The 24,845-nt window shown below is 48.0% G+C and overlaps 1 protein-coding gene across 1 annotated transcript in view; it reads right to left on the bottom strand.

The window, feature by feature from the left end:
- The window catches only part of DGLUCY (D-glutamate cyclase), a 41,039-nt gene that overhangs the window by 11,475 nt on the left and 4,719 nt on the right, over positions 1-24,845 (bottom strand). Inside the window, 10 exon segments of the mRNA XM_053889702.1 lie at positions 3,997-4,096; positions 7,764-8,024; positions 13,857-14,060; positions 17,273-17,333; positions 17,335-17,396; positions 18,548-18,695; positions 21,809-21,853; positions 21,855-21,938; positions 21,940-22,009; positions 24,016-24,169. Coding sequence (XP_053745677.1) covers positions 3,997-4,096; positions 7,764-8,024; positions 13,857-14,060; positions 17,273-17,333; positions 17,335-17,396; positions 18,548-18,695; positions 21,809-21,853; positions 21,855-21,938; positions 21,940-22,009; positions 24,016-24,169 — 1,189 coding nt within the window.

The following is a 24,845-nucleotide window of genomic DNA, read 5'->3' as shown; positions in this document are numbered from 1 at the left end:
CATAGAGCCAGACTCGGGCCTGGAACTCAGGAACCGTGAGATCATGACCTGAGCCGAAACCAAGAGTCAGATGCTTAACTGACTGAGCCACCCAGGTGCCCCTCGATCAGATCACTAAAAATCTCATCCGAATCTCTAGCGGTTCATTAGAGTCAGAGGCTGTGAGATTGAGAAGGCCAATGGTCAGGGTCACGTGTTTGACGCTGCTGATGCCCTGCCCCATCTCTAGCCAGTGGGCACCAGCACCCAGGGGTTGGAGCGTTGGCCGCTCCTGGCCCACTTCTGGCTTCTTCTAGGTTCTTGTGCGGTTTACGAACACAAACAGACTTAAAAAAGAGTTGAAATGGAAGACGAATGAATCTAATACAAGACGGAGATTAGATAAGAGGCACAGGGAGCAGCGGTAAGCTTGTGGGCTATGGAATCAGATGGTGTAGGCTCTGAGTCCAGACCCTCCTGCTCCTGGCCTTGGCCAAGTGCTTAACCTCTCTGACCCACATTTGCTACCTCGGATGACCTGACAAGGGGACCTGTCTCATACAGGGCTGAAAGCAGCCTCCCTCGGCCTCATTTTTGGACACTGTGCCTGCAATATCTACTTCCCTGGGTTTGAAAGAGGCTTCAACAATATAGTGGAGAAAATGCACAAGAGGTGCTTAGCAGAGGGCCCTGCACCCACTCAGTGCACGGTAAGTGGTAGTAGTTGTGGATGTTATCACTATTAGGAGGAATATTATCTTTTTTCTCCACTATTTTTAAGTTTTTATTTAAATTCTAATTAGTTAACAGACAGTGCAATATTGGTTTCAGGAGTAGAATTCAGTGACTCATCACTGATCTACAGTGCCCAGTGCTCATCACAAGTGTCCTCCTTAATGCCCACCGCCATATAGCCTATCCCCCACCCACCTCAGGAAAATACTGTCTTGATTATCCAATTTAAAAACATGAAAATCACACTTCTTTATCTCTGCAAACCCTCCCATGATGGAGTTCTTTAAAATCTTTGCTACGGGTAGCTAGGTGGTTAAGCGTTGACTTCAGCTCGGGTCATGATCTCGCGGTCTGTGAGTTCGAGCCCACATCGGGCTCTGTGCTGACAGCTCAGAGTCTGGAGCCTGCTCCGGATTCTGTGTCTTCCTCTCTCTCCGCCCCTCCGCCGCTCATGCTCTGTCTCTCTCCCTCTCTCAAAAATAAGTAGACGTTAAAAAATTTTAAAAATCTTTGCTATGGGAAACTGTGTGGCTGTCGCTCAAAGCACATAAAATAGAATCACCACGCGAACCAGAAATTCCACAAAAGAACGGACAGCGGGGTCTCCAAGAGATATTGCACATCCTTGCTCACGACAGCGGTGTTCCCACCAAGCAAACAGTAGAAGCAGCCCAGTGCCCACCGGCAGACGAGCCAAGAACCAAAAGAGGTGCGTCCTCAAAAAGGACGGAAATTCTAACACGTGCTACAACATGGATGAAACTTGTGGATAATTTGCCGACCGAAATCAGCCAATCACAGAAGAACGAATACTGTAGGATCTCACCTTTATGAGGTACTAGAGCAGTTGATTCATAGAGACAGGAAGTAGAAGGGTTGGGGTCAGGGGTTGGGGTCGGGGTGGGGGATGGAAAGTCACTGTTTAATGGGGACAGCATTGCCGTTTGGGAGATGAAAAGGTCCTGGAGATGGACACACGACAATGCGAATACACCTTAATGCCACTGAACTGCACACTTAAAATGGTTAAAGTGGAAACATTTATGTTATGTATATTTTACTACAGTAAAAAAAACCACTAAGCTCTGAATGCTTTTTCTGTACATGTTTTTATTTATTCTATTTTATTAAAAAAAATTTTTTATGTTTATTTATTTTTGAGAGACAGAGACAGAGAGAGAGATAGAGCAGGGAAAGGACAGAGAGAGGGAGACACAGAATCTGAAGCAGGCTCCAGGCTCTGAGCTGTCAGCACAGAGCCCGATGTGGGGCTTGAACTCACAGTCTGCAAGATCATGACCTGAGCTGAAGTCGGACGCTTAACCGACTGAGCCACCCAGATGCCCCTGTACATGTTTTTAAAAAACAAAATCTTTATGCCTAGTCTGTGCCCTCTGGTTGTGCATATTGTGGTGACATCATATATGCCTGGATGAATAGGCCACCGGGCGGGTTTTGGAATGTAATCCTGAGGCTACATGTCCACGGCAGAAAAAGGCAACCACTGAGAAGCAGAATCAACAGAAGGAAGGAGCTTTTTTTTTTTTTTAAGTTTATTTATTTATTTTGAGAGAGAGGCAGAGAGAGTGAGCAGGAAAGGGCAGAGAGAGAGAGAGAGGGAGACAGAGAATCCCAAGAGGTCTCTGCGCTGTCAGTGTGGAGCCTGATGCAGGGCTCAAACCCACGAACTGTGACATCATGACTTGAGTTGAAACCAAGGGTCGGACGCTTAACTGACTAAGCCACCCAGGCGCCCCAGGAGGAAAGAGCTTTGACCCTGAATTTCCTCTAGATCTGTATCAATGTTGTTGAAAAAGCTGTTTACAAGACCTCCAATTGAGATTAACACATTCTCTGTTCTGCAGGGAGAACACCATTTCTGGATCTTCCCCCCAGGAGAATTCAGTTATATACCTCGTGAAGGTGGATTGATTTTTTTTTTTTCTAGGCCTGCAGGGTCCATTTAGCTACAGTGGGAAATAATCCACTCCTGGGAAGCCTGTTCCCTGGAAAGAGTTAATGCATCTTCTCCAAAGAGAGCAGAACCCTCTCTCCACCTCTCTCCGCTCAGCAAACAGAGCAGCACCTGTGTTAACTGCCATCGGGGATCCCACACAAGAGAATGTTCCAGCTTCTCCCCGGAGATCCGGAGCTTTGTTTATATGCCAACTGTTTGCAGAATAGAAACATCTCTAATATGAACCATACATGTTCTTGCAGCTTTAAGTAGCATATCAGCTCCATGATTGAACTTTTCATTGGTGACTCAGGGTTGTCATTATGATCACCAAATTCTGCTGTGACGTACAGTAAAGCTATGCCCTCCAGGCCTATTAAGTCAGTGTTTTTAAGTTCTAATGGGACACTCATTAGTGGGTTGTGAAATAAATTAGGCCACGTCAGCATTTCCAGAAAAGTAAAATAGAACACCGAAGAACAGAATAGAACAGACTGGAATAGAAAATGTCAGAAAATACTGTTTTTTGAATCTTCTGTTCTAGTTGTGTGTGCATGCGTGTGTACCGTTTTGCAATGCAAAATGTATTATGTATTACTTTTGTCAAAAACGTTTGCAGAACACGGTATTAAAAATTATAAGATCTGAAATTCATCCCTACCTACAATAAAAATGTATTTTTCAAAATGTTTGATCATAACACACAGTAAAAAAAAAAATACACATACTTGGGGGCACCTGGGTGGCTCAGTCAGTTAAGCGTCTGACTTTGGCTCAGGTCATGATCTCACAGTTTGTGAGTTCGAGACCCGCGTCATGCGCTATGCTGACAGTTCAGAGCCTGGCACCTGCTTCGGATTCTGTGTCTCCCTCTGTCTCTGCCCCTCCCCCACTCACACTCTGTCTCTGTCTCTCAAAAATGAACATTAAAAAGGCACACACACTTGCATAAAGTTTCATGACAGTACTTAACATGATGACTTAAAACATACAATGGTATTTCTATTTCTGTTTCACCTTCCGAAGGTGCTGGTTACCCCCACTGGAATGATTCACTGCCCTCTGATGGGTCATGACCCAGTTTGAGAAACTGTTAAGGTTTTGTTTTTTATAATTGTCCTATTGTCTCCCTCTACGGAGAAGACATGCCATCTCTCAGGGACCTGCCACTCCCAGAGACCCTCTGAGAAGCCCCTAGTACAGCTTGAGACCCTCCAGCCTGGCCCATCAGAACCCCAAGGTTCTGTCCTCTCTGGAGTTGTCAAAGTTAATAGCGTGTGGGCTTTTCCACCACCACCACTCACACTGGGAGGTGACATACATACCTGGGTGACTTGGGGTCCCCATCTTTGCAGAGAAATGCCTGAGCAGCTCCCGCTGATTCACCTTGGAGAGTGAATATGGGGATCTGTGTCTTCAGGACCCCTTGAAAGTAAAGGCAAAGGGTGGACGCATCAGCTCTAGTGCTGCATTTTGGAAATTCATGTTGGCTCTTCAAAAGCTTCTTTGGAGAGGATCATCATCATGGGTGAGCAGCACCTACCTGTAGAATACTTTGTTAGGAAAGCCAAGACCTGGATGCAAAAATACTTGCTTCCTTTTAGTCGTGAGTAAACCCCAGGGCTGGTGGAGTGTGTGACCCTGAGTGGAACTGGGCTAGTGGCACCAATATTGTGGGCTAGCAAATAGGCTGCATGTAGATGTCCATAACACCATGTGATCGGAGGCCTATTCTGGCTCACTGTCCTTGTGAGCGCTGAGGACATATTTAGGTGCCCAGGTGACAGGGAGGCAGCTCTCCACTAAGTATGTGACATGCATGCTTTCATTTAACTGGCACAACAATTCTATGTGATAAGAACCATTATGAATCCCATTTTACAGAAGAGGGAAACCGAGGCTCAGAGATGCTAAATAACTTAGGCAAAGCTGAACATGGAGGTCAGTGTCACGACCTCAGTTTCCACGCTAAGTTCTCATCTGGTCCCCACCCTCCCCTCCCTGCACACCCTTGGGGAAGTTCGAGAACAACAGAGGAGAGGTCCCAGAGTCTGGGCCTGGAGTTAGCTACTGATAGTAGAGTGATTTCCAAAAGTGAGTTTGACTCTCAAAAAAGGCACCTTTTCTAATTACAATAATAATACATATTATTGTAGAATACATGGGAAGCACACACAAATTCCAAATTAAAATAAAACTGACTTGGGGCAGCTGGTGGCTCAGTTGGCTAAGCATCTGACCCTTGGTTTCTGCTCTGGTCGTGATCTCATGGTTTCATGAGTTCTAGCCCCGCTTCAGGCTCTGTGCTGACAGCTCAGAGCCTAGAGCCTGCATCAGATTCTGTGTCTCTTTCTTTCTCTGCCTCTCCCCGGCTCGAGCTCTGTCTCTCTCTGAATCTCAAAAAATAAGTAAACATTAAAAAAAAAAAAAAGTCTCCTTCTTGGGATAGATTGAAACTAGTTCAATCTTTCTTAAAAAAATAAATAAATAAAAATAAAATTGACTTGATTTTCTTTAACTAAGACCTCACAGCAGTTTGGGGTGGAATCCATGCGCCTTCACTGGCCCAGGATGAGGTCTCTCCACAGAGCTTGAGACACCTAACAGAGGGCCTGCGACAGGGATCGGACCCAGCGCTCATGGTCCCACTGGTTCTGCAGGACCCCCCAGACTGCTCTGTGGACCAGAGGGGGTGTCATAATCTCCGTCATCAGCCCCTCACACCCCTCACATAAACCCAGCCCAGGTAAGGTCTATGTTACGACCACGTGCTTGTATAATAAATGTGGATTCGGGATGGCCCAGCTTCACCATGTTGTTGCCCCAAGCCCTTTGGGAACTGCCACAGTGGGTGGAGGGGCCAGAATCATTGTCAGAGACCCTAAAGGGCCTCCCTCCAACCTCTCTCTCCAGCCCCACCCCATGTCTAAGGGGGAAAGACAAGAGGAGGGCAGTCAGTCCACTAAGGGAAACTCACTGAGCACATTCTACATGGGGCAGACCAGGGAACGGGCAGGGAGGGGTCGCAGGGGGTGGTCACAGCAGGCTGAAAGATCCAGCCCCTTTCTGTGCTGTGAGGAGCAGCCTGGTGGCCCGGCACGAAGACTGACTAAAACACCCCTGGGTGGGAAGCTACGTTCCTAGCTGTGTGATCTTGGACAAGTCACAGAAATTCCCTTAGTTGTAGTTTCCTCCTCTGCAAATGGGGTTAATCATGCTCTCTGCCTCAGGAGTGCTGTGGATGCAGTGATAGGATATGTGCCAAGCACTGAGCTGGGGGAGGCTGGTGCATAGTAGGTGCTAAGTTAAGGCTGGTGGTTTCTTACTTTCTTGACGTTGGATCAAGGATACAGGATTCCTGTAAGAAGGGGTACCAGGGGCCAAAAAGGGCGGGGCACATAATATACCTCCAAGAGGGGGGCACACAGAAAGAGCCCCTGCAAAGGAATGTCAGGGCAAGATGAGAACCTGCACCTGAGCTACGAAGAACCAATTTATCAGTTTGGTCCATTTACGCTCAAGACGGGGAAGAAATGACTAAGCTCTTTCTTCTTTAAACATGTGCAGCCTTTGGTTATAAAAAGAACCGAAATAGTTTTCATCAAAAGGGCCAAATCTCTTTTGCTTTCTTCGTCCACATATAATGAAATTTCTGCACAACCTAACACAGTAGATTCCACCTGCTAACCCGCCCGGCTGAGCGAGCCCCCAGTTCTGAGCTCTTGTGCCGCCAGAGTTGGAGCCAGCGAGCAGGTGAGCAGAGAGCAGACCTGCTTCTGGGAACGCATGCGGCTAAAAATACCGGACCCGGCTGTCAGATGGAAAAAAGACTGCCAGCCTGTTGGCGGTGGCTGCCACCGCGGCCCGTCCCTTCTCCGTGTTGACAACACAGTCGGTAAGTTTTCCTCTGTCCTCAGGGCAGCTACTCCCTTCTCCATCTCCCTGCTGGCTCCCCCTCTTCTCCTCAGCCTCTCCCTGGGGAGCGTCCCAGGGGGGCAATCCTGGGCCCTTTTCTCTGTCTCGTATTCCCTCGGTGATCTCACCCTGTGTCTGGACTTAAAAGACCATCAGTATGCCAACTGCTCTCCGATTTATCTTTCCAGCCCAGACTGCTCTCCTGACCTTGACTCGTAGATCTGTCTACTTGACTTCTCCATTTGTGTGGCTAATAGATTTCTCACCCCGAGGCTCCAACCTGCACTCTTTTAAAAACTTTTAAAACGATGTAATTTTGGTAAAATACATAATGTAAAGTTTACTCTCTTAGCCATTTCTACATGTGCATTTGCCCGGCATCAAATACATTCGCAACGTTGTTTGACGAGCACCCCACCATCCCTCTCCAGAATTTTTTCATCTTCACGAAGAGCTTCATTGAAGCCTTTTTTAGAGGCTAAAAGGAAAAAACGTGTCTCTAAAGAACACAGAGAGGTAGGCAATGGGAAGCAGGGTAGAGCACCAGGCTCCCAGCTGATGCCCAAACACCACCTGTGGAAGGGAGGACAGGTGAAGAGACTTGCTCACAGTGCCCCCCAGGCCGATCGTGGTGCACAGACATCAGCAGCACAGCCTCACCCCAGCGCTGTTTGCAGCTCTCATGCCACCTGGGTGCTCTGGGAACCTGTGCAGCATGGGGCATCCCCACCCACGCGGCCCCGGGAGGGACTCTGCCACCTGAGCCCTTCGGCCACTCTGTTCTTGACTATCCTGCCTCTGACTGGGGGACGGGGGTCCAGGGCTGGCCAGGGTTGCTGAGTCCTCTGCAGGTCACCAGGGCTCTTGTAGGGAGGGGAGCAGGTGCACAGTGGGACTGTGGGATCTGGAGCCTTAAGGACTGGGGTTCAAACCCCAGCTCACCATTCCCACCCGGGGAAATCACCTGAACTTCTCAGAGGCTCAGCCTCTTCATCCATAAAATGCGGACATCATGCTGCTTATACCAGAGAGTTGTTCTGAGCTTTACGACAAACACCCCTGCCCAGTGCACAGCCCTGTGCTGGGTGCTGGGCAGGAGTTCCACACATGCTGACCCCAACCCTCTGCCTGTGGAGGTCCCCTTGGGGAAATGGACTGCCCTCATTTCGCTGCTCACCTTGCTCAACGGCATCTTCAACAAGTTTCTTGAACAAACCCGAAGCTCTCAGGTCAACGATCACGGAGACCGCCTTCTCCAAGGCCTGAAGGCAGGCGGCCAGAGCAATGGCTCCTGATGGGCCGTCTGTCTCTTCTGGGGGCTCATGGTTGAAGTGAGTGGGGAAGCCGGTGGTGATGAGCACCAAGCGGGCGTGGGACAGTGACAGGGAGGCCCTCAGCAGCTCATCTTTACAGAGCAGGTGCCCGATCCTCCGGTGGCCTAAAATTATTTGGAAAAAAAAAATCATAAAACAACGTCATTGTGTTTCGAGTTGAAGCTTATGCAAACAGCGGTTTGGTTTTTGATTTCCTTTTGTTTCTCACGTGGATTTGAGGGGTGTGGCAGAGACTGCCGGTCGTTCCCTGGAATGCCTTCTCCTCTGTCCCCTCTCACAAAGGGTAGCCGGTCAACCTCTGCCCAGCAGCAATTCCAGTTAGTGGGGGTGGGGGAGGGGGAGGGCACAGGACTGGGTTCTCTCTGCAGCATTCGGAGAGGGTCAAAGGGAATGTGAATGGAAGTCATGTGCACCCCCTCTGGGCCTGCCACACACCTCCCTGCCTACCCCCCTTCTCGGGTGCTGGGGTGCGACAACCAGCGCCTGCTGGGGGTCACGGGGTGTGATGGCAGAGCTTCCGGTGGGGGCAGGTCCCCCTTCCTGCTGAACCCGAACACTCACCTGGGAAGGCCTGCCCTGGACAGTTGCGTGAGAGCCACACACTTGTACTGTATTTGAAGAAAGCATCTTGGGGTCAATTTATTATCGTGGTCTTAGCAAATCCTAACTCGTACAAGAACGTCAAAGGAGGAGAGGCAATGGGGCTGCCCTCGTCGGGGAGTCACCAGAAGAAGGCCCTGAGACACGGACTTGGGGGCAGGGATTTCAGTGGGAAGTGAGCCCAGGAACATGAAGTCCGAAGATGGAAGAAGTGTGAAAAAAGGGAGAAAAGCCGCTAAAGAATTCGTGAGTGAGCAAATCAACTCCAAAGGCAGCTGGGGCCTGATCCCGCTGGAGATGCTCTAGGAAACCATGGGGTACACACCTCAGGACTGTCCTGCCAGAGGACAGGGAGACTGGGCATTGAGGCACCTGCCCCTGTCCCCTGCTGGGTGCAGGTTACCCATCAGGACATAAACTCCCCATCACCCAGGGCTGTGCCTGCTGTGCTGGAGGGGGTCTGGAGGTACAAGGACTTGATCAGGTGGAAGACAGAGAGATGTGAGCCTAAGCGGGGAAGCTGTCCCATTGGGAACCCCCCACTGCAGCAGCAGGTGAACCCCTGGGGGCAGGGGAGACAGGTGGGGCGCCAACGGCATCTGCTGTGATGCCTACTGGTGACTGTCAACCTGGTCCCAACTGGGCAGCACAGCCTCCCAGGGCCTGTCACATTTCATCATGACCCTGTCCGTATTCAGGGCACCCCAGAGCACATCTGTGCCCCGTAAAGGCAGGATGTGGCTCAGAACTTCCCCCACAAGCTGTGGCTGAAACGAGAGGTGGGCTGAGGGACGCAGCCAGAGGAGGTCAGCTCGGCCTTGAGCTGCCTGGAGAACATGAAGGGACACAGGGTTGGGCTTTCTGTTGTGGGGAGACAGTTCCAGACTTAGAATCCGGAAACTTCCATTCAAGCCCAGGTGTCGGAACATGGTAGCTGTGTGACCTTGGCCTCATCCCTGGATTGCTCCGGACCTCAGTTTCCTAGTGGAGCATGGGGGGGCGGGGGGAGGTCCAGGTGGAGGAGGGTGCAGGGAAAGGGCCCTTCACATACCTCCAGTAGGAGCGCCAACTGAACATTTGTCTGGAGGGCGCTTTGACCTTAGATTGGCACATTCTAGTGGCACCAGCAATTCACGTGTAGGAATTTACCCTCATAAAGTGATTGTGGGGGGGTCCACACACATAGTCAGAAGGCATTCATCACAGCCTTGTTTGTGGTGCCAAGTGACAGGATAATAATATAAATGGTGGCACATTCCTCAAATGGAATTCTAGGCAAACATTAGAAAGGATGTTGTAGAAAGCTAATGACGTGGAAGGATGTTTGCAATATAAAAGGAAAAATATATTTACAATTTGTTTATATATAGAGAAAGAATATATATTCTTTATATATATATATATTCTTTCTCTATATATATTTCTTCAGTCTTACAGGTTTAAGACTGAAGTAAAAGACCTTAAGGGCAAATACTGAATGGCTGATAATGGTTCATTGGGATGAGATTTTGGTAATTTTTTTAATGTTTATTTATTTCTTTTGAGAGAGAGCGAGAGAGAGAGCAGAGAAGGGGCAGAGAGAGAGAGGGAGAGAGAGAACCCCAAGCAGGCTCTGCACTGTCAGCACAGAGCCTGAGTTGGGGGGCTCGATCTCACAAACCGACAGAGCCACCCAGGTGCCCCGATTCTGGTCATCTTTACTGCCTGTTTACGTTCATATATTTTCTGCTGCTTCTCCAACGAGTATGAACTGCTGTTGGTGAAAGGAAAGAAGAACATTTTTAAAGAAAGAAATTGGAATGTAACCTATTTCATAGGATGTGATAACAAAAGTGAGAGGAGGAGAGAGAGAGAACTTTGTCAAATTTAGAGCAGTGGATGATTTCATCATTTGCGATGATTTTATTATGAGAGAAGCATCGTCGCTATGAACCCTGTGTTCCTTCATATTCTCCAGGCACCTCAAATGCAAGCCAACGTCGTCTCAAAAATGACTGAGTGGCTCTAATAGTGAGTAATGCTCAGTATACCACCATTAATCTTGTATCTGCTTATGTAATATAGTAGGAATCAAAAGCATCTATTGTTCTTGGGGATTAAAGATGTTCCTTAACAGACCGTACTGGCACATCCGGACTGTCATGAATCTGCCTTTCCCCCAACCCTCATGCTTCAAACCTTGACACAGTCTGACTAAGCACCAAAGGGGGGCTTTGTGGATGACCTCCTAGGTCATTCTTAGTAAGTTAGGGTGTGCTGGGTCTACAGTAAATTTACTTCCCACTTACTTTTTTATCTGAGCTAATGGCAGAGTTAATAATTCATCTTCCCTTATGACCCTTGTGCTGAGTGGAAGAGATATAGCCTGGATAAGAATGTTTGTGAGGGAGAAAGTATTGCAGAAATTAAAAAAAAAAAAATCCACCCAGGAGACCAACTATGTAAGAGGTGCTCTCTCTCTCTCTCTCTCTATATATATATATATAGCCATAAGCATTCAACTCCGTATATGCATATGTCCTTAAAGGTGCACCTGTGATAGGTATAGATCTCAAATTTACTGTGGGTTTATATGTAAAAGAAACCATACTCTTTGCAGAACCAATGAATGAATGAATGAATGAACGAACAACCTAACAGACATACAAAAAATCAAAAAGCTATGCCCTGTGGTTTTGAAGGAAATTTTGCTACTGTAGACCTTTGATCCCAAACCCAGGGGAGAGAGAAGACTTTTTTTTTTTTTTAATTTTAGAGAGAAAGAGAGAGCATAAGCTGGGGAGAGGCTCAGAGGGAGAGAGTGAGAGAATCTTAAGTAGGCTCCATGCTCCGCGAGAAGTCCAACATTGGACTCAATCCTACAGCCCTGGGACCATGACCTGAGCCGAAATCAATAGTCAGACACTCAACTGACTGAGCCACCCAGGCACCCTGAGATCAGACATTTTTAAGGCTGGTTACTGGTCCTGGAACTATTTGATTTGGCCACAGTATTATTTAACATAAATAATGGAACCATAAATAACATAATAAATGGAACATAAATAAATGGTTCCATTTAACTGGCCCAGTGGGACCATGATATACGATTTAAACTCAGATTCCAATTTATCCAACATTTGTGGATCGTGGGCTTTGGAGTCTGTTAGTGTGGATTCAATATCTGCCCCGACCATCTGCTAGCTAGGTGGACTTGGGCAAGTTTCTTAACCTTACATGCCTCAGTTTCCTCATCTGTTAAAGTTAATAATAGCTGTCTCATAGGGTCACTGGAAGAATTCAATAAGATGAAATGTCTCAAAGCTTTTACATTTTTTAAAAAAATTTATTTATTTTGAGAGAAAAAGAGAGAACACAGAGGAGGGGCAGAGAGGAGGAGAGAGAATCCCAAGCAGGATTCGCACTGTCAGCACAGAGCTGGATGTAGCGCTCAAACCCACAAACCATGAGATCACGCTTAATGGCTTAATCAACTGAGCCACCCAGGCGCCCTGAAATGTGTCAAAGCTTTTAACATACGGGGAGAGCAGCTGGGAAGGCTGCACCTTAATTCTCTGGGGAGCACTAGCCAGCAAATTGATGGAATTTCCATGCACATCAGTGCCCTCTGCTGGTCGTATGTTTAAAAATTAGACCTTTGGCTCTTACAAACGGTGCTGCAGGGGAAAGAGAAAAGCCCCTCGACTGGCTTACAGCCAACCTCCTCCTACTTGCAACCAGAAGACCCCTAGTGGATCTCATGTCTAGGAAGCCAGCAGGCCGCAAGCCATAGAAGGAATGTCCTTTCTCTGAGACTCAATATACAATATACATGTTGCTTCCAAACTCTTGTGAGGCTGTCTCTTGCAGGGTCCTGCCCTTCCAGCATCTGCAAGTGAGTGGCAACCCAGCCCCCCGCCCCCACCTCTGTTGCCCAGCACAGCCTATTCTGCACCCAACCTCAGGGCAATGGCACAAAAAGATGGGATTAGGGACACTGAAACCCAGGGGTGACTTGTTTAAATGGTGCCAGTTGACTACCTAGGAACCATACTCCCTCTTTTCTTACCTACCCGGTCCCAACTGAGTCCTGCTGGCAATGTACCCAATTAATAAGCTCACCTTCCAAAGTCCCTCTTATCTTTAGTGTTGACAATTTTGGGGGGAAAACATAAATAAAAACCCCCAAAATTATTCATAGTCGAACTACCCAGAGATCATCAACATTAGAATTTTGGTGCATTTTTGGGGGATTCATACACAGTATAAACATTTTTAAAAAATCACACTGTGGGGGCGCCTGGGTGGCTCAGTCGGTTAAGCGGCCGACTTCGGCTCAGGTCATGATCTCACGGCCCATGAGTTCGAGCCCTGCGTTGGGCTCTGTGCTGACAGCTCAGAGCCTGGAGCCTGTTTCATATTCTGTGTCTCCTTCTCTCTGACCCTCACCGGTTCATGCTCTGTCTCTCTCTGTCTCAAAAATAAATAAACGTTAAAAAATAAAATAAAATAAAATAAAATAAAATAAAATAAAATATCACGCTGTGGGACTGCTCAGTAGAGGCAAAGAGGGAATTTAGGCAGCTGACCCTTGTATATGTAGGTGGAGGTGGAGGGGAAAGACGACTCAAACAAGTATCTTAATGACTCTCAAGTAACTTTTTAAAGAGTTTGAAAAAAAAAAAGTTTGGATTCTGAGTATCTGTTTAAAATTTTTTTTTTAATTTTTTAATGTTTATTTATTTTTGAGAGAGAGAGAGACACACAGAGTGTGAGCAGGAGAGGGTCAGAGAGAGAGGGAGACACAGAATCTGAAGCAGGTTCCAGGCTCTGAGCTGTCAGCACAGAGCCTGATATGGGGCTTGAACTCACAAACGATGAGATCAATCTGAGCCAAAGTCAGATGCTTAACCAACTGAGCCACCTAGGTGCCCCTAAATTTTTTAAAATATTTATTTAGTTTTGAGACAGAGAGAGAGAGAGAGAGAGAGAGAGAGCAGGGTAAGGTCAGAGAGAGAGGGAGGTACAGAATTTGAAGCAGGCTCCAGGGTCCGAGCTGTCAGCACAGAGCCCGATGTGGGGCTTGAACTCACGAGTCGTGAGATCATGACCTCAGCCAAAGTTGGACGCTTAATCGACTGAGCCACCCAGGTGCCCCAAGGCTATGCCTACTTTCTTGGTAAAACAGCAACTTCTTCTCTTTGATAGTGCTAGTTAAATAAAGAGGAATAAATTCTTCTTTTCATAAAAAATTCGTACTATAGATGCATGTACTTTGCATGCTGCCTTTTTCACTGACCATTACTTCAATGATGAATTTCTCCAAGTCATTAAGGTGTGAACACTTTGTTTCTTACCTGGGTCTGTGGCAATTATAGTCTCCAGTTCTCTAATCTTCTGAAGAGCTGAAGCCGATGCGATGCTGTAGTGCAAAGGATCTTGGGAAATGGGATGGACCTCAGGAATTCCCTCAGGGGTAAGACAACTGGGTGGAGCCTCTGTATTCTTCAGGTTGGTCATGACTGTGCAACCCAGTGCACTGGTGAAAGCCAGCGGGGTCTCTGAAACACACAACAAGAGGGCCTGAATGCACTCACTTCATCAGACTCAGTTCATTCTCATCTAGCCCACTGTCGGACGGGCAAGATGGCACCATGCATCGACTCTGCCAACAGTGCTTCACGGCTTCTTGCACCAAGTCAGAAAAAACTGTCTTATGGCTAAATCAAGTCCCACTCAAACAAGTGCCTCCAATTTTTAGGAAAGTGAAGATGAGTTGGGTATGGAAGAAGGGAGAAGGGAGGTACAGCCATAGCTACAGATAGGGCTCTAGGAATTTCCGTCAATTTAATCCCACGGGTATCCGAAAGTACTTACTGAACTCTTACAATGCATGAAGCCATCTTTCTGTACTTTGCTAATAAATAGCTCTCTCTGAACATACCTCCTTTTTTTCCCATAGGACTTTTATTTTGATTTGGTATATGCTAACTTTGTTCTTTAAAAAACTCCTCCCCCCTCCAAAAAAAGGGGCTCAGTCCGTTGAGTGTCTGGCTCTCGATTTCAGCTCAGGTTATGATCCCAGGGTGGCGGTATTGAGCCCCACATTGGACTCCATGCTGATCATGGAGCCTACTTAAGAGTCTCTCTCTTTCTGCCCCTCCCCTGCTTGCATCCTCTCTCTCAAAATAAATACATAAACTTTAAAAATGTTTTTTAAAAAAGATTCCCTCTCTCTCCCTCTGCCACTCCCCCACTCACACCTTCTCTCTTGCACCCTCCCTCCCTCAAAACAAAACACAAACAAAACAACACGCCTCTCCCACACTAAATCCTGGGCAATGTGAATCCCGGGCACTCTAGTATAGTTATAAAGAACTGGCTTTAGTGTGCCAGAGTTGGAGATGAGACTTTATCTTCTCTAAACACGTTTCTTCAACTATATCATAATGATAATGCTTCAGATAGTTGTTGTCAGAACTGGAAAATGCACATAACAGTGTTTTCTCAAAGTGGTTCAGAGTAAACCTTCAATAAGTGATGGTTTGCCTCACTGAATCAGGCACGGTATCTTACTCGTCCTATGCTTTTGTGCCTGGCTCATTTAGGTGCTTAATACCTCCTGTCCTTCATTTACGTCTTCTGCTTTCTTCACTGTCATTATTATCCTAGAGTGCTTCCACTCCTACTCAGCTATATGCTCCCAGAGATGAGGGACCTTTGTTTACTTATCTCAGAATTCGAGTGTCTCAACGCACAAATGTTTCGAATTTCACGGAAAACAGTCACATTTTTTTCAGATTTAACAAAAGTCCAAAGTTGGTCAACACTTCAGAAGGAAAACCTACTGATAACTGCAGAAAGCATTCTAACTTAATTTTTAGACAGGCAAGGACTAAGGATTTTGATGAATGTAATCACTTTAGACAGCATCTAAAACTGATCACTCTAATGCCAGGTACACATCAGAACAGTCAGCTCAGAAGGTGACACAGGGTTTTTCCCCACCAGCTTTGAGGTGTGTAGCAACTAATCTATCACCGAGAGAAGTTCAAATGTTGAAGTTTGAGCATGACTTTTGTAACTCAGAAATATTCAAGGTCATCCCTAAGCCAATGATGTCACTTGGTATCATTTACAGTCAGAAAGACTATTTCCAGCCAGAGCTAATGGGCTGGGGTTTGCTGCAGAACAGGGCGTCCCCTGTGGCTGGTGGCAGAGAGGAGCGAGGCCACCGAGCTAGACAATATTTACTGCACGTGTGTGGATGTGTGAACACACATGAGCACACACACACTCAGAAATGACCACACACTCCCTGAGAACTGCATCTTGTCTCATGCAGCATTTTATTCCCAAGATCTGGGTCCATGCCTGGTACATAGCAGGTGCCTCATACATTTAATGTTAGATAATAGAATTCCACGGATCTCATCACCATATTAATCTTCCCCTGTCATGAGGCCATTCTGATAGCTAAACTTATATGAATGATTTCAAAATCAATTAAAGTAACACTAAATTCTATGGATTGTAGTGTGAGTGTGGCTGACCTGGCTAGAATTTTCCAGTGTCTATGAAATAGACTGCAATAGTTAATGTTTTATCACATCCCTACCTTACTGTGAGCTAGTTAGGGCGCCCTCGTGTGTCGCTTCGTTGTAATAGCATCCTACACTTGGGGAAAAATAAACTGACTGTATATACATCGCTTTCAAATACGGAGGTCCTGCCGGATGAAGATCTGTTCCAAGACCCCCCGTGGACAGGGAAACCGCGGATAGCACCAAGCCCTACAGACTATGTTTTTCCCTATATGTACATCCCTATGATAAAGTTTAGTTTATAAATTAGGCACAGTAGGATTAAGAAGGCTAACTAATAATAGAGCAATTATAACAATATACTATAATCAAAGTTATGTGAATGTGGTCTCCCTTTCTAAAAATACCTTCTGGTACTGTACGCACCCTTCCTCTTGTGATCATGTGAGGTGATAACGTGCCTGCGTGAGAGCTGAATGAAGCGAGGTGAGTGACCAGTAGGCATTGTGATGGAGTGGGACGCCACTACTGACCTTCTGACGATTCGTCGGAAGGAGGATCATCTGCTTCTTGACTGCAGTTCACTGTGGGTAACAAACCTCCCGAGGCAGAACTGAAGATGAGGGGGGCCCGCTGCACCTTGCCAACGCCACGTGGAATGGTGTGTTTAGCTGTGCTTTTGCCTTCGCTCTTGTTTTCACAAGCCCCCACCCACCTTCAAATGTCTCAGAGAGTCAAGCTAAATATTGGTCTAGAATTCTATCACAATGGGCTGGGAGCCCTCTGCGGTGAGAAATATTTTAATCAAAGCATCCTTGGGCTGAGAGACGAGCTGCTGGTGAGACCCAGCCCTGAGAAGGGAAGAAGGAAGCCAGCGAGACCCGTATGCTTTGTGTTCTGTTTTGTGACTCTGTTTCTTTTTTGTTTTAATGTTTATTTATTTTTGAGAGAGCATGAGTGGGGGAAGGGCAGAGGGAGGGGGGACAGAGGATCCAAAGCCGCCTCTGCGCTGTCAGCGTGAGCAGGGCTCGAATGCAGTGCGGGGACTCAAAAACTGTGAGATTGTGACCTGAGCCAAAGTCGGACACTCAACTGACTGAGTCACCCAGGAACCCATTATGACTCTATTTCTTAAATCACTGCACTGTGAGTCTATGCTTTCAAGAACTAGAGCCCCACTGGTTTCCATCGTGGGTCATGGTGATTGTGCCCCATAAGCCCAGACATACTGCAGCTGCTGACAGCTTCGAGGCTGGTCACTGGAGAAGGTCAGAACACTGGGACGTCCCCCCGGCTGACACACCACAGGCTCCCCATAGTCAGGTCTAGAAAGATCTTTGATTCCCAACCATTCTGCAAATGGAAAAAGAAAATGAAGTCCATCGGATCCTGCCCTAGTAGGTCCCATCCAAGTTGACACACATTGAGTGGTTTATGCTTCTTTCTCCCAGACAGACTCTGGTCCTAGGATTGCTGTCGATGGTACTGGAGAAAAGGAATTGGGACTTTAACAACCCAGGGCGCTTGCTAACTTCTAGCCCATTCTGAGTAGCACAGTTTCCGAACACAGAACCTCAAACCCCTGGTTTGATTGCTGGAGGAGCCTTGGGTGCACTTAGCCCAGCACCTTGTGCAGGTTGCTAACCAAGCCAGCATTTGTGAGCCCACATTTATCTTGGTACAAGCTGAGTCACATAATGCAGACCTAAACTCTGTTGCTTAATCACCAACAGCACCCCTACTGATGGTCTGGCATCAGAAGGCTCATGAGGACAGCAAAGATGGATGTGTTGGGCCAACCCAAGCCCACCGAGGAGAAGACAATTCAATGATTCATCAATGCACTTTGCTTTGGGGGGGTCCTGAGATCATCTTTCTAAGAGGAAGGTGGCCCCGCTGTTGATTGCATCTTTAGAGAAAGCAGGTTTTGTCTGATTGGCTCGTTTTACACAGTTGAGCAAATTCAGTTACACTGAGCTTTGACTCTCACCCAAGACCCAATCCCAGGTTCTCACCAGGTCCTCTGAGAACCACAAAGAGGCCTGGACAGCTGTCACTCTTGGATCTGCTCACTCACTCTCAGACTGAGTTAATACCCTGGGGATCAGTTGAAGTGAACATTTGGAACAAAGCCTTCCCCTGCTAAATACGCTGCTGACCAACAGCCTGGATTAGAGGTTGCTCTCAGCTCAAGTCCCGGGACACATAGCCGTGCTGTCATTCTCTACCACCTGCTTCCCCCGTCCCTTCAGGTTCACCTTAAGTTCATGGGAGATGATGGGTGAGGCTGACTATTCTGCCAAGGGCAACACCTTTAAACCTGAGGGGCCTCTGTAAACCCAGCCCGAAAGCTGCTGCGGGAGTCTGATCCTTGTCCAGGACGCCCAGGACCCCTGGGAAGATGAGGACAAGCCGGGGAGTTCGGGAACATAGCAGGTTCCCGTCTTCTCGTGCTGAAGGTTCAGGGGTGGCTGTCAGAATACTGAATGAGAGTGGACACTCACCCGGGTCGTCGATATGAATGGGATGTCCCTTATTCCCTGGGGAGCAACTGGCCGGCACCAGCCCTTCCAGCTTGTTATTGGGGATGGGCCGCATTGTGACCACCAGGTGGCAGCAAAAGCCAGCAATGGTAGCACAAGGCGCTGTCGTCTGAAAAGAAATCAAGGAAAACAAGTTGAAAAACAGAATTAACACAGATGGAAAGCCTGAACACCAGGAGTTCAAAGCAGCTGAATGAAAGAGGGGATCCAAGCAGCTATTATAAAATTATAGCTTCTACTTTTTGTTTGTTTTTAAGACTGATTTAATATATTATATTATATTATATTATATTATATTATATTATATCATATTATATTATTTAGTGACAGAGACAGTGCCAGCAGGGGAGAGGCAGAGAGAGAGAGAGAGAGAGAGAGAGAATCCCAAGCAGGCTCCTCTCTACCCACGCAGAGCCAGATGGGGGGCTTGAACCCGCAACACTGTGAAATCATGACCCTGAGCCAAAATCAAGAGTTGGACGCTCAACCAACCAACTGAGCCACCCAGGTGCCCCATGTTGCTTCTACTTTTATGTGACATAGAAATGAGAAAGCCTGCTGGTATTTATTGGTCTAAAACAGAGAACCTTGTATGTGCTGTGGATGCTCTGGTAGCTTAAAGCACTTAAAGCAATGTTTTTAACTACAGAAAAAGAAACGCATAGGTTTACAAAGCCAACCAATTATATCGCACATGCAGTTACCAACTTATGAAAAAAATGTGATGCAGCGATATGTATCCTTCATTAACAGCTTGGGGAACAAGACAGCAGACCTACCATTATAATTTTGGTGTAGTGATCAACATATAGGATATTTTTGTGCTATCAGCATGGCCATGAGACATGAAGCTATCTGGGAGTTCTCTGGGCAGCCACAAAATCACAGGGTCTGGCTGATACAACTGTAGTTCCTTGTCTGCATTCATAATCAAAGGAAATGCTCAGTTTCAGTCTGAGGCTATAAAAATAAAGATGTAATTTTTTCCCCATCCAATTTCATGGGTCCTCTGGATTTTCTCCACAGACCTCTAGGGGTCCGTGGACCGCAGGTGAAGACCTCTAAGACAGTCAGCGGCAGAGGGTTCCAAGGACAAGGGATGTCTCAGGAGGCATTGGGATCTGCTCTGCCTCGTGAGTCCACACTGGGGATGGGGGCCCCCACTGAGCCCTGCCTCCCTCCTCCTGCCTTAGAATGACCTGTGTGACTTTCACTGGTGGTGGTGTTTGTGGTCTGAACGGTTTCTGGTGGCTGCCGTGGGGCTTATGAATGATTTAGAATGTGGCCAGGATGATGATCCACTGGGACGTGGCTGCTGCCCAAAGCGCTTGCTGTTGGCACTGAGGGGGGAAAATGCCACCCCAAAATACACCAGTTTGGCATACAGATTGTTTGAATTAAAGTTACTTGAGAAACCGCCAGTGCAAGAAAAACACTCTACACCCCTTTCCAGCAACCCCCCCCCCCCCCCCCCCCCCCCGCTGAAAAGCAGGAAATAATCCTCCCACGTGAAGGGACCCTCCCTGTACCAAGAGGGTAGAAGGCATCTTTATCTCCAGAGATGGAAATCAAGGCCGAGAGGGCTATGTAAACAAACCTTGTGACTTCCTCGTGAATTTACTACCCCAGGCTCAAACTTGTCTTACCAATTCTTCACAAATTCATTGTTTCTTTGTCTGAAAGGTGTAAAAGCTATCTGTTTTGGTCACTTCTTTGAGCCTCACATATTTGGGGCTCCTGTAGGTATGACATTAAATTTAGTTTTCTCCTGTTAATCCACCTCCTGTCGATCTAAGTGTTAGACCAGCCAAAGGGCCTAGAAGGGAAGAAGGGACAAGTTTTCCTCCCTGGCAGTCCCTGGTGGCCGCAGGATGAAACCTTGGCGTGCCTGCCCGGTCGGTGTCTGAATCACAGCACTGGGGAAGGGACACGCGTCAGGGACTTTCACAGGGGACAGGCAGCGCTCCCCGAGGCTGCCCCTCAGGGCCCCACCTGAATCCAAGATGGCTGCCTGGCCGTATCTCCCAGGAGCCAAGGGCCAGAGGCAACCGTACTGAACAGAAGGCTATTTGGTAAGTGAGCTGTCATGGGAAAACCATGGCTCCCCTGAGCACTGACCATGGCAGTGATGAACATGCTGTGCAAAGCATCCCTTAATCGTCACACTTCTACTAGTGACATTTCATAAACGGGAGCCAGGAGTCCTAGGGTAGGGTCTGGCTTTGGGATATGGGCGGGTCCTTTTCTCTCCTCCAGGCCTCAGTTTCCTCATCTCAATGACAGACTGCCCATGATGTACCCCGCTGCCAAGGGCGGTGTGTTTGGGGGCCACCTCTGCCCCAGGGCCCCTGCCAGTGACTGCTGTCTCCACCCTTCCCTACCTTTAAGAAAACTGCTCAGGCACATGCTTCACTCATGAAAATTGTTTCTCATCAGAGGCAGCTCGGGCCTCTCTGGCAGGAGCCCAAACCAGGCAAGTTTCAATAAATGTTCGGAAGCCCAAGACCAAATCTGCAGTCCAAGTCCTCCATAGAGGACCCTGCAGCTGGCCGTTGACGTGGGCTGATTCACACGATGTCCTGGAGGGGGGTCAGGGGAATGAGGGAATCTGGTTCTCCTGCCTTAACAAGCAGTGGCTGGAATGGAACTTCAGAGACACGGCAGGGAGGTGACCCCTGGCAGCGGGCACGTCCCAGGAGAGGCGACCCCCAGGGGGCCACCGCTGGCCAAGAACAGAACCCAGCTTTCCTGACAGAAACATAACCCGGCAGCCAACAGGCTGGCCAAGGCCCTGCCACAAATCCCCCGGGCCATTTACCTGGCCAGGCACATTCTGCCCGATGCCAGGAAGTTTGAGCCAAGGAGGATTTTCAAAAAGCTCACTGAGATGCTCTAAGTTAAAGGAGCCAGACAAATTCCAGACAGGTTTGGTTTACACAGTTGCCACAATGTCTATAAGGGCTTGACTTGAACACTCAAGGCCACCCTGGGAGCTCACAGCAATCCCAGAGGTGGGCACGAGAGAGGCTGGACATTCCATTTTCCAGATGAGGGGACAAGCTCAGAGAGGTTAACCACTTGTCGGGTTGCACAGCAAGAGAGTTGCTGAGCTCAGGTCACTTTAGTCTCTGACCTCCTGAGTGCATGTTTCTCCCCCACCACAGGAAAATACAAGGTGATGCACATTTTCAGGTCATTCTGCCCTTGGAGATTGTGTCCTACCTCGTACGCACCCACGTGACCATGCCCTACAGAGTCTCTTCTGGAGGAGCCCCACCTTCTCCAAGGCTGCTTCCAGGGAGGAGCTGCACTCCGGGAGGAAAGTCACCATGTCCCTCAGCTGCTCTGAGTACTTCCTCCAATGAGGTCAGGCTGCCTCCGCGGGCACCAAACTCGTACTTCCGGAACTAGGGACACCCTGTCCTGGGGGGAAGCTCATAGTTCCAGAATCAAGATGGCCCCTGACCATGCATTTTTAAAAAGAATGGGGGTTGGGGTCCTGGGTGGCGCAGTTGGTTAGGCCTCCGACTCTTGATTTCGGCTCAGATTCATGAGTTTGAGCCCCATGTCGGACTCTGCACTGACAGTGTGGAGCCTGCTTGGGATTCTCTCTCTCTCTCTCTCTCTCTCTGCTCTTCCCCCACTTGTGCTCTCTCTCAAAAATAAATAAATAAGCTTTAAAAAATCTTTTAAAAAACAGACTTTTCTGTAGAATTAAAATATGGTTTGGTGCGCCTGGGTGGCGCAGTCGGTTAAGCGTTCCGACTTCAGCCAGGTCACGATCTCGCAGTCCGTGAGTTCGAGCCCCGCGTCAGGCTCTGGGCTGATGGCTCGGAGCCTGGAGCCTGTTTCCGATTCTGTGTCTCCCTCTCTCTCTGCCCCTCCCCCGTTCATGCTCTGTCTCTCTCTGTCCCAAAAATAAATAAAAAACGTTGAAAAAAAAAATTTTTTTTTAAAATATGGTTTTAAGCCAGTTCTTTATTCACAAACATTCAAACAAAATTATTTTGTTGAGCCATTCCTCTGTGCCAAGCACAAGCCAGGTGATGGGACAACAGTGACAGAGAGGACATCGGCCCAGCCCATAAGAAGTATGCAATCCTACGTTGGCGGTGAGACTGCACTGAAAACAAATACTTGCAACACAGAGCAGTGAGTGTTAACAGTGTGGGTGGAGGAGTGACCCACGGAAGGGAGGAACTCACTCTCCCCCACAAAGGGGAAGGTGCTGGAGCTGGATCCTGAGGGATGGATAGGAGTTCACCAGCTGAACAAGGGGGAAAGCACATCCTAGGCAGAGGGAACAGTATGTGAACAGCATGGAGGCATCAACATGTGACACCCCGTGCGATCTGCTCTAAGCGTCCCCAAGATGGTAGTCTGGGGGGGTGCTAGGAAAAAAAAACAGAAGGAGCTGACCTCAGGTCTGGGTGGGGTCTCTGAAGGACTCTCCTAGCCCAGAGTCCACAAAATGGTAGCAGCAGAATGTTCGGGGGGAGCTTTCTCTCTGGGGAGATGGCTGGGGATGGCTGGAGTGTCATGGGGGAGGGGAGACACTGAGCCAGGGCCTGGTTACTACAGGTGACCAGGTATCAGGCCAAGGTGCAAGTCATGGGAAGGCACTGAAGAGTTTATTTATTTATTTATTTATTTATTTATTTATGTTTTTAAAATTATTTATTTATTTTTGAGAGAGAAGAGAGACAGAGCACGAGCAGGAAAGGGCAGAGAGACCAAGATACACAGAATCCGTAGGAGGCTCTAGACTCCGGGCTGACAGCACAGAGCCCGATGCAGGGCTTGAACCCACAAACCATGAGATCATGACCTGAGCCGAAGTTGGATGCTTACCCAACTGAGCCACTCAGTTTTAAATGGGGGAGTCATGTGATCAGACCTAGCATTTAGGAAAAGTCACTCAGGTGGGCGAGCAGAAGGGATGTGAGCCTGAGCTGGGGTCGTGGGAGAAAGGTGGGCTCGTTGGGATGCTATGGAGGAAGCAGAATCAGTAGGCCCATTTATTCAATATGTTATATTTTTGAAGTCTGTGAGAACATACCCACAGGGTTAATAACGGCTCTCCCTGGGTAGGTACCAGTAATGCAAGTGTTTTTACTTTCTTCTTCATCCAGTGCTTCCGATTTCTGGCTTGGGTGAGGAAGTGGATGATGGGAGGTGCCAGCGGCATTTCTGCAGCCAGGGCAGGACTATCTTGGTGATCCCCAAGATTTTTCCCAGGGCAAGGGACAGGGACAGGGATGGGAATGGAGGGGAGGACAGCTCATCCCTGAGCAAGAGTCATGGGTGAGGCCTTGTACCAGGTACTGAGCATCCCCATGACTGGACAAAGAGGTCCCCGTTGACAGACACACCTGGCTGCTGCATGTGGCCACTCCCAAGCTTGAACCCTGGTAACCCAAGCATTTTACCTGGTGTCCAGAACAGTGTTCGGGGTAGGCAACGTCCACTTGCCTGGCTCAGTCAGACCCAGTAGGGGCAGAGGGCCATTGTTGGCTTGGCAGAACTTCTCAAAGGCTGGAGCCAGGGACCTGTGCAGGACCACCATGCTGGCTGGTCAGAGCCCTGAGTTTGGTGAGAGAAGGGACACAGGCATAGTTGGTTGCCTCTTGGTAGAGCCTTTCAATTTTAACTCTTTATCATAGCACAGCACAGAAAAACGCCCATAAGTGTACAACTTGATGAACACGTAACTGACACCCAGGTCAAGAAACAACATTATCAACATTCCAGAATCCCTCTATGCCCCTTATAGTTAATCACCCCAGCCTCGAAGGTGGCCGCTACCGTGGCTTCTAACACTATGGGTTACTTTTGCCTGTTCTTCATATAATGGAATCATACAATGTGAGCCTTTTGAGTCTGGCTTCTGTCACTCAATCGTATGTCCGGGAGATCCATCCATACCTTTGCGTTTGACAACAGCTGGTTCATTCTCATTGCTGTGTGATATACTCATTACCACAATGTATTTACACAATCCTGTTGTGGATGGACATTTGAATGGCTTCCAGTTTGGGGTTATTATAAATGGTGCTGCCATGAGCATTTTAATACACGCATGTTGGGGTGCATTTCTGTCTGGCATACCCCTAGGGTTGCAGGGTATATACATGTTCAGCTAAGCGGTTTCCAAAGCGGTTGTACCAATTTATATTGCAAGTTCTTGCTTGTTCCTTATCCTCTCCAGTGCTTGCTGTTGCCTATCTTTTCCATTCCATCCACCCTGGCAGGTGGGTAG

Source organism: Panthera pardus, unplaced genomic scaffold (assembly GCF_024362965.1).
Source record: "Panthera pardus isolate Hobbes unplaced genomic scaffold, ASM2436296v1 HiC_scaffold_24, whole genome shotgun sequence".
Taxonomy (NCBI): Eukaryota; Metazoa; Chordata; class Mammalia; order Carnivora; family Felidae; genus Panthera; species Panthera pardus.
The sequence above is the reverse complement of the archived record's forward strand: the minus strand, read 5'-3'. Positions and strand labels throughout refer to the sequence as shown.